General features: G+C 36.3%; 1 protein-coding gene across 3 annotated transcripts in view; it reads left to right on the top strand.

Moving 5' to 3' along the window:
- Positions 1–13613, top strand: part of SCAPER (S-phase cyclin A associated protein in the ER) — a 525678-nt gene that overhangs the window by 34084 nt on the left and 477981 nt on the right. For all 3 annotated transcript variants that reach the window (XM_058736955.1, XM_058736953.1, XM_058736954.1), the window contains exon 4: positions 4339–4409. In XM_058736955.1, the coding sequence (XP_058592938.1) occupies positions 4339–4409 (71 nt within the window). The remainder of the gene's footprint in view (positions 1–4338; positions 4410–13613) is intronic.

The following is a 13613-nucleotide window of genomic DNA, read 5'->3' as shown; positions in this document are numbered from 1 at the left end:
GGAGAGAGAGGGAGGGAGGGATGAAGGGAGAGAAAGCACGAGCAGGGAGGTGCAGAGAGAGAGAGGGAGACACAGAATCCAAATCAGTCTCAAGGCTCTGAGCTGTCAGCACAGAGCCCGATGTGGGGCTTGAACTCATGGACTGTGAGATCATGATCTGAGCTGAAGTCGGATGCTTAACTTATTGAGCCATCCAGGTGCCCCTCCCTTTTCTTTTTGATCAAAAAGGAGGTTTATCAATTTTGCTAATTCTTTCAGAGAACCAACTCCTGGTTTCATTGATCTGTTCTACTGTGTGTGTGTTTTTTTTTTTTTTCTTATTTTTAATTTTGTTGTCATTGATTTCTGCTTTAATCTTTGTTAGTTCCCATCATTTGCTGGTTTGGGGCTTTATTTGCTGTTCTTTTTCCAGCTCTTTTAGGTGTAAGGTCAGGTTATGTATTTGAGACCTTCCTTCTTCAGAAAGGTCTGGATTGCTATGTACTTCCTTCTTATGATTGCCTTTGCTGCATCCCAGAGGTTTTGGGCTGTCATATTTTCATTTTCACTGGCTTCCATGTACTTTTTAATTTTCTCTTTAATTTCTTGGTTAACCTATTCATTCTTTAGTACAATGTTCTTTAATCTCCAAATATTCATGGTCTTTCTAAATTTTTTCTTGTGGTTGATTTTGAATTTCATAGTGCTGTGGTCTGATAGCATACAAAGTATGATCTTGATCTTTTTGTACTTGTTGAGGGCTGATTTGTGACTCAGTATGTGATCCATTGTGGAGAATATTCCATGTGCACTTGAGAAGAATGTGTATTCTCCTGCTTTAGGATGAAAATTCTGAATATATCTATTAAGTCCATCCAGTCCAGTGTGTCTTTCAGAGCCATTGTTTCCTTGTTGATTTTCTGCCTACATGATCTGTCTTTGCTCTAACTGGGATGTTGAAGTCCCCTTCTATTATGGTATTATTATCAGTGAGTTTCTTTATGTTTGTGATTAATTGATTAATATATTTGGGTTCTACCACATTGGGGTCATAAATATTTATAATTGTTAGATCTTCTTGCTGGGTAGACCCCTTAATTACCATATAATGCCCTTCTTCATCTCTTGTTACAGTCTTTATTTTAAAATCTAGTTTGTCTGTTGTAAGTATAATTACTCCAGCTTTCTTCTTGATGACTATTTGCATGATAGATGGTTCTCCATCCCCTTACTTTCAATCTGCAGGTGTCTTTAGGTCTAAATGAGTCTCCTGTAAGCAGCATATAGACGGGTCTCATTTTCTTATCCATTCTGATACCCTGTCTTTTGAGTGAAATGTTTAGTCCATTGACATTTAGAGTGAGTACTGAAAGATATGAGTTTAGTGACATTGTGTTGCTTGTAGAGGGTGTTTCTGGTGATGTTCTGTGGTTGTTTCTAGTCTTTGTTGCTTTTGGTCTTTTTTGTTTTCTTTTGTCTTCTCTCCAATCAAAGGGTTCCCCTTAACATTTCTTGCAGGGCTGGTTTAGTGGTCATGAACTCCTTTAGTTTTTGTTTGGGAAACTCTTTATTTCTCCTTCTATTTTGAATGACAGCCTTACTGGATAAAGAATTCTTGGCTGCACATTTTTCCGGTTTAGCACTTTGAATATATTCTGCTACTCCTTTCTGGCCTGCCAAGTTTCTGTGGATAGGTCTGCTGTGAATCTGATTTGTCTTCCTTTATAGGTTAAGAACATTTTTGCCTTGCTGCTTACATGATTCTTTTCTCATCTGTGTATTTTGTGAATTTGACTACAATATGCCTTGGTGATGGTCGGTTTTTGTTGAATCTAATGGGAGTTTCCTGGTTTTTTGGATTTTGATGTCTACGTTCTTCTCTAGAGTAGGAAAGTTTTCTGCTTAAATTCACTCACATACACCTTCTGCCCCTTTTTCTCTCTTTTCATCTACTGAGACTCCTATGATTCGAATGTTATCCCTTTTTAATAAGTCACAGAATTCTCCAAGTCTTGTATCGTGATCTTTTGCTCTGTTTGCCTCCTCTTTTCTGCTTCATTATTCTCTTTATCTTCTAAATCACTGATTTGCTGCTCTGCCTCATCCATCCTTGCCATCTTGGCCTCTACCAAATGCACTCTAAGCAGGGGAATCGCTTCTCCTGGGGTGGCACATGGACCCCTTACATCCCTCTGCCTGCTCCTGGGAATCTACACTCCTCATTTCTTCACCAGAGCACCAGGCACTGAGTTTCAGAACTTTAGACTCTGGGCTCCACTGTTTATATAATCCTGATGGTATTGAAACCCTCTCCTTTCTTCCTGTCAGTGGTTTTGGGGAACAGATTTCTTGCTCAGTCCCCTGCAAGTGTTTTCACTCTTTCTCTCTCTTTCTCTCCAGCTAGTTGCAGGGGAGTGTTTTTCCTGCACTCTCCTCATGTGCTGCACACTCCCCCTTTCTCTGTCTTCTCTCTGCAAAAACAGTTTCCTACCCTCCATGGCTTTTCTCTTCCCTAGTTCACCTCTCTGCAGTGTGTATCCGCTGAGTTCTGTAGCTCAAGTTATGCAGATTGTTGTGTTAACCCTTAGGTCAATTTCCGAGGTGTTCAAAATGGTTTGATGTTGATCTAGCTGAATTTCAGGGACAAGCCAAGCTCAGGGTCTCCATGCTGCTCTGCCATCTTAACTTTTCCCCTCTGTATTAGCCAAAATTTTCATAAGGAAGCTTACTGTTACGTTTTTAAATTATTTGATAGAGAATATATATTAACATTATTTACTATAAAAGTTATAACATAAAACCTAAGATTGTCTTATGGTTGTTGTATATGATTAACGAAATTTTATTTTCCCATTTCCATGGGTTATTTTATTATATAAATCTGAGGTTTATTAAAGTTTCTTCTAGTCAAAAAACATAAAACTAAAGAAAATACAACAGTGAATCACATCTCTGTATATAACCTGATTTTGCATGTAAGTGCATAAGAAATTGGCCAGTACAATTTTAAAGGTTCATTCATGCTTACTTCAAAATAACAGAACTATGAGCACAGAGAATCAGAACTTTCTGAATTTCTAAATAATGATGACAAAAGAAGAATGTTAACTTCATAATTTTTGAGGATTATTTTATATTGTCAGAACTTTACCAATAATAGGAAAATTTTTATTTTCTTTTTAAAAAAATAGCATCTTGTTCTTATTTATGGCTATAATATATACTCACATATTTCTAAGGATAATAATTCAGTTTTTAATAGTTTTCTTCTTTTATTTGTTTTCTCTGGTACTTGTTCTAAGCTGGTTATTCTACTGGATATTCTAAAAAATCTGCTGGTACCTTGTTCTCTATAATCAAAGGATGAATAATATAAGGACTGTGTAGGTGAGTGTAGTTCTGTGCCTTTATCCCTGGTAGAACATTTGAGGGAGGCCCACTTATGTGTGATTAAATTGTTAACAGGTATTATGGCTCACTTCACTTATACTTCTTTTCAGGGGTCCTGGTCCAAAATTATTTTGCAGAAAGGAAAATCATTCTATTATACATTACAGATAGAATCTTATTCCTGTTTTGTCTTGCTCTCAAGAATAGAGTGATTATAAAACAGTAGTTAGGGGTGCCTGGGTGGCTCAGTCGGTTAAGCATCTGACTTCGGTTCAGGTCATTATCTTGTTTGTGAGTTTGAGCCCTGTATTGGGCTGTGTGCTGACAGCTCAGAGCCTGGAGCCTGCTTCAGATTCTGTGTCTCCCCTTCTCTCTGCCCCTCCCATGCTCATGTTCTGTCTCTCTCTCTCTCTCTCAGTAATAAATAAATGTTAAAAAAATTTAAAAAAACACCAGTAGTTAGTGTCTTTCTAACTACTGGTGAGAAACAGGTGAGAATGATCTTAAATGACATCAAGAATACAAGGAACTGAAAACTTCTCTTCCCAATAAAACTGTGTATTTCATAAATTAGATAAATTAGTCAAAATACTGAGTTTTTAAATGGTAAAAAATATTCTTGATTTGATTGTTAAAATAAATTTTGAATTCAAAGAAGTATTTTTCAGACCTGTTTATAAGTTGAGGAGTATCACTAACTTGATCTTGTTTTTAAATTACTGGAATATCTGACTTATTTAAGAAGTTGATTTATTCCTGTTCTGAGAAAGCCATTCAATAAAATCAGTTTCTGGTACCATGGAAGGTTTTTTTTTTTTTATTATTTTATACTGACCATGTATGGATTGTACTGTTCTGTGGTCTCTAGAAGGAGATTATATGTTAGAGTGTCCAAATGATTTGTGTAGTTCAATTTTGTATTATCCATTTGTTGACTTTTATATTTGTCTGTTTATTCTTGCCTTGAAGGAAAATCTAAATGTCAAACTGGTGGAAAATCAAAGAGGACAATTCAAGGCACACATAAAAATACCAAACAGGTACAGCATATACAACTTTCTACTTGTAGAGTTTTAATTTCATTGAGACAATAAATATTGTGTATTTTGTCTTTATGTAAAAATCATTGTAACATTCTTTAGTTAACAAATGTGTGTATAGTACTGTATACCCAGCTCGTACTAAATACTTTACAAATATAAATTTATTGCTGCTTGTCACAGTCCTTCAATGTTGGCATTATTATCTTTATTTAAAAAATGAGGAAACTGAGGTAGGAATAAGTTCTATAACTTGCTAGTGAGTGACAAAGCCAAGATTTGAACCCATGCCATTAATTTCTAGTTTATGCTCTTAATGCTTCTGTTACACATCCCATATTTGTGAATTCTTTATGATTTTCTTTCTTGGTATGACAGTGTCTTTAGGTTGTAGAATAGTAAGAGTATTGTCTCTAAAAATTTTCACATTGCTTTACTAAAATTTAGAGAATGCAAGCCTACTTTATTTAAAAAAATTTTTTAGCATATGAATAGTTTGTTTTTTAATTCATAGTTATTTTCTCTTAAAGCATAGTTATATATGCTTTTCATATGTATTATTTTGGTTTTGATATTAAATATACCAATATGATTCTGTAAGCCAAAAGGTTCATTCACATAAGGAAAGCAGGAACTTCTAATCAAAATGTCATTGTGAGTTCCCAAGAAAATCCCTGACTCCTCACATACATTGGTATCAATGATAAAAAAATTAGCTTTAATTAAAAAGATAAAGGATTTTCAAAAATAAGATAACCATCTCTATGGATCAGAAGTAAAACAAACACATTGACAGGTAGGTGGAGTTGGGGATGTGAACCTAATCAACAAATCTTAGGGGTAAAGGAGGCTGAAATGTCCTGATTATGATGGGAAAACAGATGGAGGATATGGTATAAAATTTTAGGCTTGTGTGGGGTTCTACATTAGAAGCAAAAAAAGCTACAATCTTCCTGGGGTTGTGCCCTGTGAATTGATGTCTGAAGTAGTACAAGGGAGTAGCCTGTGGTTTATGACAGGATCTGTATTCTTGAAGGGTGAGAGTTTTAAGTCCCCAATAAAAGACCTCTGGAAGTGAGATCACTTCCAGAGTGGGTTAGATGATGGTCATCATAACACTAGTACACATGGAGTGAGGGTGAGCAAAGTGAAGAACAAAAATACGAGAAATTCAGACTCAAAATGAACTTGTGATGTAAAATGTCAAAGCACACGAGGAGAATAATGTTATAAAATATAGATAACACATTCTGTGAATGAGGTAATGAAAAGTCATTTTCCTAGAGAAGACTTGCAAATAAATGAGCTTAAATTTCTCAAAAGAAAGAATAACTACAAACAAAAAGGAAAATTCTTAAAGAATACAGATGGATATTAATTTTGAACATTTATGGATGAAAGTGAACCAATTAGAAATCTTATAAATGAAATGTCAATGAAATTAAAAAAAACCCATAATTAATGGAGTAAATGTTGTATTGGACAAAGGGAATTTGTGAATTGGAAGACACTACTGTGGAGAATTTAAAACATGTCTCAGAGACCTAACAAGATGGAAAATAAGAAAGATGGATTCCAGGACTGTTGAAAGTAGAGAATAAATAGTGGGCATTGAATATTTGAAAAGATAATGTTGAAAAATTTTCTCATTTTGAGTTCCCAAGAGCTTCAGAGCATAACTGTAGAGCTGAGCAGGGTAAGTAAAAAGAGATATATTCCTAGCTACATTCTAGGGAGTCTGAAGAATGTTAAGGTTAAGGAAAAAAATCTTTAAAAATACCAGGAAGTTGGGGCTCCTGGGTGGCTCAGTCGGTTAAGTGTCCTACTTCGCCTCAGGTCGTGATCTCGCGGTCTGTGAGTTCAAGCCCCGTGTCGGGCTCTGTGCTGACAGCTCAGAGCCTGGAGCCTGTTTCAGATTCTGTGTCTCCCTCTCTCTCTCTGACCCTCCCCCATTCATGCTCTGTCTCTCTCTGTCTCAAATAAACGTTAAAAAAAATTTTTTTTTTTAAATAAAAATAAAAATACCAGGAAATAAACAAAACTACAGAGGAATGACAGATTAATAGCCTTATTATGAACAAAAGGACAATGAAGCAATATATTCGAAGTTTTAAGACAAAATTACTTTTAACCCAGAATTCTATGCTCAGCCAAGTGCAAGAGTAAAATAAAGCCATTTTTAGATATTTTAGACAAAGACTAAGTGTTTGCCACCCACTGACCCTTAATGAAGGAACTATCAAAGATGAACTTAAAGAAGAAAAGGTAACGTGGAGGAAGGAGCGTGATAAAAAGGTATGTGTAAAATATGTTCGTAAGTCTTACTAACAGTTGATGGTTTGAAAACACACACAATTAGATTTAGAAAAGTGAACTATAGTTTTAGACAATATTAACATGAAAGCTAGATTGTAAGGAGTTAGAATGGAGTTAGAGTGATAAAATCCTTGTCTTATTTAGGAGGAAGTTTTTGTTAGGAAAATATGAAGTAAATGTGTATGATAAAAAGGCCATCTACTAAAAGCAGCCATGATTTCCAAATAGAGGAAAAGAGGAAGTAAATAAATCAAAGTTTTTCAACCCCGTAAAAGGCAAGAGAAAGAAAAGAAAAATTATAGTAAATAAAAAACACAAAAGATGGTGGTGGATATTAAGCATAAATATATTAGCAAACATAATATATGTAAACTGATTAAATTCACTACTTACAAGTACTGTGTGTTAACTGGTCGTGTCACTGGAGCTGCACAGGTTAAGTTCACCACTTAAAAGGCAGTTGATTGAACTAAATCTCTCATTTCAAATTGAGCTATATGTTGCTTACAAGGGACACATTTAAAACTTCAAGGAAAGAGGGTGCCTGGGTGGCTCAGTCGGTTAAGTGTCCGACTTCAGCTCAGGTCATGATCTCACGGTCCATGAGTTCAAGTCCCATGTCAGGCTCTGTGCTGACAGCTCAGAGCCTGGAGCCTGTTTCAGATTCTGTGTCTCCCTCTCTCTGACCCTCCCCCATTCATGCTCTGTCTCTCTCTGTCTCAAAAATAAATAAACGTTAAAAAAAAAAATTTCTTTAAAACTTCAAGGAAAGACAAAAAACAAAGGGATAGAAAAAAATCCAGGTAGATACTTGGTATTCTAGATATACTCTAAAGTTAGTATAGCAATACTCAGATCAGTTGGAATTCAACATGAAATGCATTGACAACATAAAGATGGTAGTTGCATAATGGTAAAAAGAATAATCATCTATGGAGTATAAAAATAGTAAATTTTTATGTACCTTACAGCATAAGCTTGAAATAAGTAAAGCCCAAACTAACAGAATTATAATAGGAAATGTACATTCATAATCATACTAGGAAATACTAATATCTCCTACTCAGAAACTGATAGATCAAGCAGAAAAAAAATAGTAAGGTTACAGAAATAGGAGTACAATTATGTTACATCTCACATAAATAAATATATGTGTGTGTATTGGCACTCAAGAAATAGTGTACACAGAACATATATGCAAAAATTGACCACATAGTAGGTCGTAAGGGTAGTCTCAATAAATAGAAGTCAGAGAAGTCAGAACATGTTCTTTGACTGTAAGTGCAATTAAATTAGAAAAAAAAATGGAAGGGTATTTTAACATCATATACAAAAAATAGATTATTGATGGACTAAAGCCCAAATGTGAGAACAAAAATTTAAAACTATCTAGAAAGATATTTTTATTACCTTGAAATAGGAGAGACTTTCCTAGATAAGACAAAAAACACAATTCATGCATAAGTTACATAAAATTAAATTTATATGCTAAAAAACTCAGTTAAACAAAACTAAAGGTAAGACTGGGAGAAGATACTATATATCAAAATTTATAAAGAGCTAAGATTAATCAGAAAAAAACCGTAAAAAATTGTGGGAAACCTGAATAGCTTGTAAACTGTGAAAAGATGCTTCGTTTTAGTAGTAATCAGGGAAATGCGTCTTGTGAAATCTTGCCACTTTGCCCTCTAGAACTAGGTTCATCATCAGCATATCTTCTGTATTTCACTCTTCTCTTGAACATTCCTTTTACCTTCTTGTTTTAAAACTAAATCCCAACTCACTTGTGAGGATCCTGCTTCCACGGTCTTTAAGTAATAGCTGCAGCACTTCGATCTCTGGTTGTAGAGTTTGGTTAGGTTTTCTGCCTTTCCTTACTGCCATTTCAGACAGTTCTCCCTTCTATCTCCTAAAACTCCCTGGATCTGAAGTGTGTGCTATCAGACTATACCACCTGCGTTTCCTTCTTGTAGTTGCTGACAGACTTCTAGGTCACTTTTTATTCCTTGAAGATATAATTTCCAGGCTCACTGCAGGCTCTCTACCATCACTGCCATCCTCTCAATTCCTTGCATTTCTTTCTTCCAGCAGTCTTATCTTCTACTCATTTCCATGGTCACACTCTTGCCTTGTCCTTACTGATAACCACTCTTCCTCCAGGATCTCAGTCTCCATCCCTCTTCTACCTGTCATCTTTCTTTCCACCTTACTTCTTCTGATCTCCTGACTCTAATTGTTCTTCAACCCCATATAATCTGTAATTTATTGATCCTGCTACCCTTTGCCTATCTTTCACTTTCCATATGTCTACACTTCCCTGAAAATCCACCTGAGATTCTATGGTTTGTCATAATCATTTTCTTGCATACTCTCTGACTGTCTTACTACCCTGCCCCTTGGCAGTATATGCTTGGCAGGACTGTCCTGTTTAAATCTACCTTTCTGCCTGTTGTGCTCTGTATACCTATGCATTTTGAACATGGGTAGAGAAAAGTATCAATTATGTTGACTAGTCTATTTTTACATTTATGACCGCTAACTTCACATGGATAGTACTGTCCCAAAGCCCTATTGCATGCCCTTAGCTTTTTATGTCAATACAGATCCCAGAGTTATTAAAAGGATAATAAAGGAATACTACAAATAACTCTATATGACACAAATTTGATAACCTAGATGAAATGGACTAAGTCCTTTAAAGGCACACTATCAAAACTCTGTGAAGAGGGGCACCTGGGTGGCTCAGTCAGTTAAGCCTCTGACTTTGGCTAAGGTCATGATTTCATGGTTTGTGAGGTGGAGTCCCGCATCAGGGGCTGACAGCTCTGAGCCTGGAGCTTGCTTAGGATTCTGTGTCTCCCTATCTCTCTGCCCCTACCCCCTTTGTGCTCTGTCTCTGTCTCTCAAAAATAAACAAACATTTGAAAAAAAAAAAAAAACCTCTCTGAAGAAGAAATAGATAATCTTTATAGGCCTAAAGCTATAAAGAAATTGAATCAGTAATTAATAATCTTCCAAAACAGAAAGTGCCAGGCCCCTGTGGATTCATTGTTGAATTCTAAGTATTTAAGGAAGAAATCAAACCAATTCTCTACAGTCTCTTTCAGAGGGCAGAGGCAGAGGGAATAGTTCCTAACTCATTTAATCAGGCCCTAATACCAAAATCAGACAAAAACATTATAAGAAAAGATAACTGCAGACCAATAACTCTCACGAACATAGATGAAAAACAATCCTCCATAAAATATTAGCAAATTGTATCCCACAATATTTGAAAAGAATGATATACTATGACCAAATGGGATTTATCCCAAGGACAAAGCTAGTTCAACACTCAAAAGTAAATAAATGTAATGCATTACATCAGCAGGCTAAAAAGAAAAATCACATTATCATATCAATAGGTGCAGAAAAAACATGTGACAAAACTCAACACTGATTTATGACAAAAACCTTCAGGAAGCTAGGAATAGAGGGGAGTTTCCTGAACTTGATAAAATAAAATCTACAAAAAAACCTACAACTAATGTGATACTTAATGGTGAGAAAGTAGAAGCTTTCCCACTAAGATCAGTTATAAGGCAAGGATGCCCCTTTCACTACTGGTTTTCAACATTATAATGGAAGTTCTCCTAATGCAGTATGACAAGAAAAGGAAATAAAAGGCATACAGCTTGGGAAGGAAGGAATAAAACTGTCTTTGTCCACAGATGATAAGATTATGTAAGAAATCTGAAAGTATCAAGAAAAAACTCCTGGAACTAAAAACCCATTAGAGCAGGTTGCAGGGTAGAAGATTAATACACAGAAGTCAGTGGCTTTCCTGTATACCAGTGATGAACAAGTGGAATTTAAAATTAAAAACACAATACCATTTATATTAACACTCCCTTGAATTAAATACGTAAGTATAAACCTAAGAATGTATGTATGGATCTATATGAAAAAAACTATAAAACTCTGATGAAAGAAATCAAAGAACTAAATAAATGGAAAGGCATTCCATGTTCATGAATAGAAAGACTGAATATTGTCAAGATGTCATTTCTTCCCAGCTTTATGTGTAGATTCAGTATAATCCTGGCAACTTATTTTATAGATACTGACAAACTGGTTCTAAACTGTATGTGGAGTCAACGAAATATTGAAGAAGAACAAAGTTGGAGGACTGACACTACCCAACTTTCAGACTTTCTATAAAATTACAGTAATCAAGGCATGTGTTGTTGGCAAAACAATAGGTAAATGGATCATGGAAGAGAATAGAGAGCCCAGAAATAGGCCCACATAAATAGCTAGCTACTCTTTAACACAAGAGCAAAGGCAATACAATGGAACAAATATGGTTTTTTCAACAAATCATGCTAGACCAACTGGATGGACATCCATATGCAAAAAATGAATCTAGGCAGATACTTTATACCCTTCACAAAGTTAAACCAAAAAATGGATCATAGACCTAAATGTAAAGTGCAAAAACTATAACATTCCTGATAACATAGAAGACCTAAATGACCTTGGGTATGGTGATGAGATTTTAGATATAATATCAAATTTGTGATCCATGAAGGAAATCTTGATAAGCTAGATTTAATTAAAATTAAAACTTTGCTCTACAAAAGACAATGTCAAGAGAATGAGAAGACAGGCCACAGACTGGGAGAAAATATTTGCAGAAGACACCCTTGTTAAAGGATTGTTATCCAAAATATATGAAGAACTCTTTAAACTCAAATAGTAAGATACAGTGTTATATTAGTTTTAGGTGTACAGTATACTGATTAAACAACACTGTATGTTAACTGCCCTAGAATTAAAATAATAAAAAACCTCAACGATAAGAAAACAAGCAACCTGATTAACAAACAGGCCAGAGGATATACAGAAGGCAAATCAGCATATGAAAAGATAACTCCACATCATATGGCATCAGGGAAATGTAAGTTAAAGCAACAATGAGATGTTACTACACACCCATTAGAATGGCCAAAATTGGGAATACTGATAACACCAGATGCTGGTAAAGATGTGGAATCACAGGAGCTCTCATTCATTGCTCATGAGAATGCACACTGGTATAGTCACTTAGGAAGACAGTCTGGCAGTTTATAAATTGCTAGTTTATAAAGTCTTATAAAACTAAACCTATTCTTACCATATAATCGAATAGTCATGGTCCTTGGTATTTATACAGAGGAGTTGAAAACTTAATGTCCACACAAAAATTTGCACATGGATGTTTATAGCAACTTTATTCATAATTGTCAAAACTTGGAAAAAACCAAGATGTCTTTAAGTAGGTGAATGGATAAATAAGCTGTGGTACATCCAGGCAATGGAATGTTATTCAGTAAAAAGAAAAGAGCTATCAAGCTATAAAAAGACATGGAGGGGGGGTGCCTGAGTGGCCTAGTCAGTTAAGCGCCCGACTTAAGCTCAGGTCATGATCTCATGGTTTGTGGGTTTGAGCCCTGTGTCAGCTCTGTGCTGACAGCTCAGACCCTGGAGCCTGCTTCAGATTATGTCTCCCTCTCTCTCTCTCTGCCCCTCCCCCGCTCACACTCTGTCTCTTAAAATGAATGTTAAAAAAAGAAAAAAGTCATGGAGGAACTTTATTATTATTTAAAAAATTTTTTTTAATTGTTTATTTTTGAGAGAGATACAGAGCATGAGCAGGGGAGGGGCAGAGAGAGAGGGTGACACAGAATCTGAAGCAGTCTCTAGGCACTGAGCCGTCAGCACAGAGCCTGACTTGGGGTCTTGAACTCATGAGCTGAGCCATGAGATCATGACCTCAGCTAAAGTTGGAGGCTTAACCGACTGAGCCACCCAGGCACCCTGACATGGAGGAACTTTAAATGCTTACTACCAAGTGAAAGAATCCAACCTCAAAAGGGTACCTACCATATGTTTATATGGCATTCTAGAAAAGGCAAAACTGTGGAGACAAGATCAGTGGGGTGGACGCTGCCCAGTAAACATCATTAAAGTCTTCCCCCTCACCACCATTGTGTCTAAGTCAGAGTCTCCCAAAGAGCCTGAACAGCTGTGGAAGCTTTTCATCGGAGGTTTGAGCTTTGAAACAACTGATGAGAATCTGAGGAGCCATTTTGAGCAATGGGGAACGCTTATGGACTGTGTGGTAATGAGAGGTCCAAACACCAAACACTCCAGAGGCTTTGGGTTTATCACGTATGCCACTGTGGAAGAGGTGGATGCAGCCATGAATGCAGAGCCACATAGGGTGGATGGAAGACTTGTAGAACCAAAGACGGCTGTCTCAAGAGAAGATTCTCAAAGACCTGGTGCCCACTTAACTGTGAAAAAGATTTTTGTCAGTGGCATTAGAGAAGACACTGAAGGTCATCATCTAAGAGATTATTTTGAACAGTATGGGAAAATTGAAGTGATTGAAATCATGACTGACTGAGGCAGTGGTAAAAAAAAGGGGCTTTGCTTTTGTAACATTTGATGACCATGACTCTGTAGATAAGATTGTCGTTCAAAAATACCGTACTGTGAATGGCCATAAATGTGAAGTAAGGAAAGCTGTATCTAAGCAAGAGATGGCTGGTGCTTCAGCCAAAGAGGTTGAAGTGGTTCTGGAAACCTTGGTGGTGGTCATGGAGGTGGTTTTGGTGGGAATGACAACAGTGGTCATGGAGGAAACATGAGTGGGCGAGGTGGCTTTGGTGGCAGTTGAGGAGGTGGTAGATATGGTGGCAGTGGAAATGGCTATAATGGATTTAGTAATTTGATAATGATGGAAGCAACTTTGGAGGTGGTGGAAGCTATAACGATTTTGGCAATTACAAAAATCAGTCTTCAAATTTTGGACACAAGAAAGGAGGAAAGTTTGGAGGCAGAAGCTCTGGCCATTAAATCACG

This window comes from Neofelis nebulosa, chromosome 7, assembly GCF_028018385.1.
Source record: "Neofelis nebulosa isolate mNeoNeb1 chromosome 7, mNeoNeb1.pri, whole genome shotgun sequence".
NCBI lineage: Eukaryota > Metazoa > Chordata > Mammalia > Carnivora > Felidae > Neofelis > Neofelis nebulosa.
The sequence above is the reverse complement of the archived record's forward strand: the minus strand, read 5'-3'. Positions and strand labels throughout refer to the sequence as shown.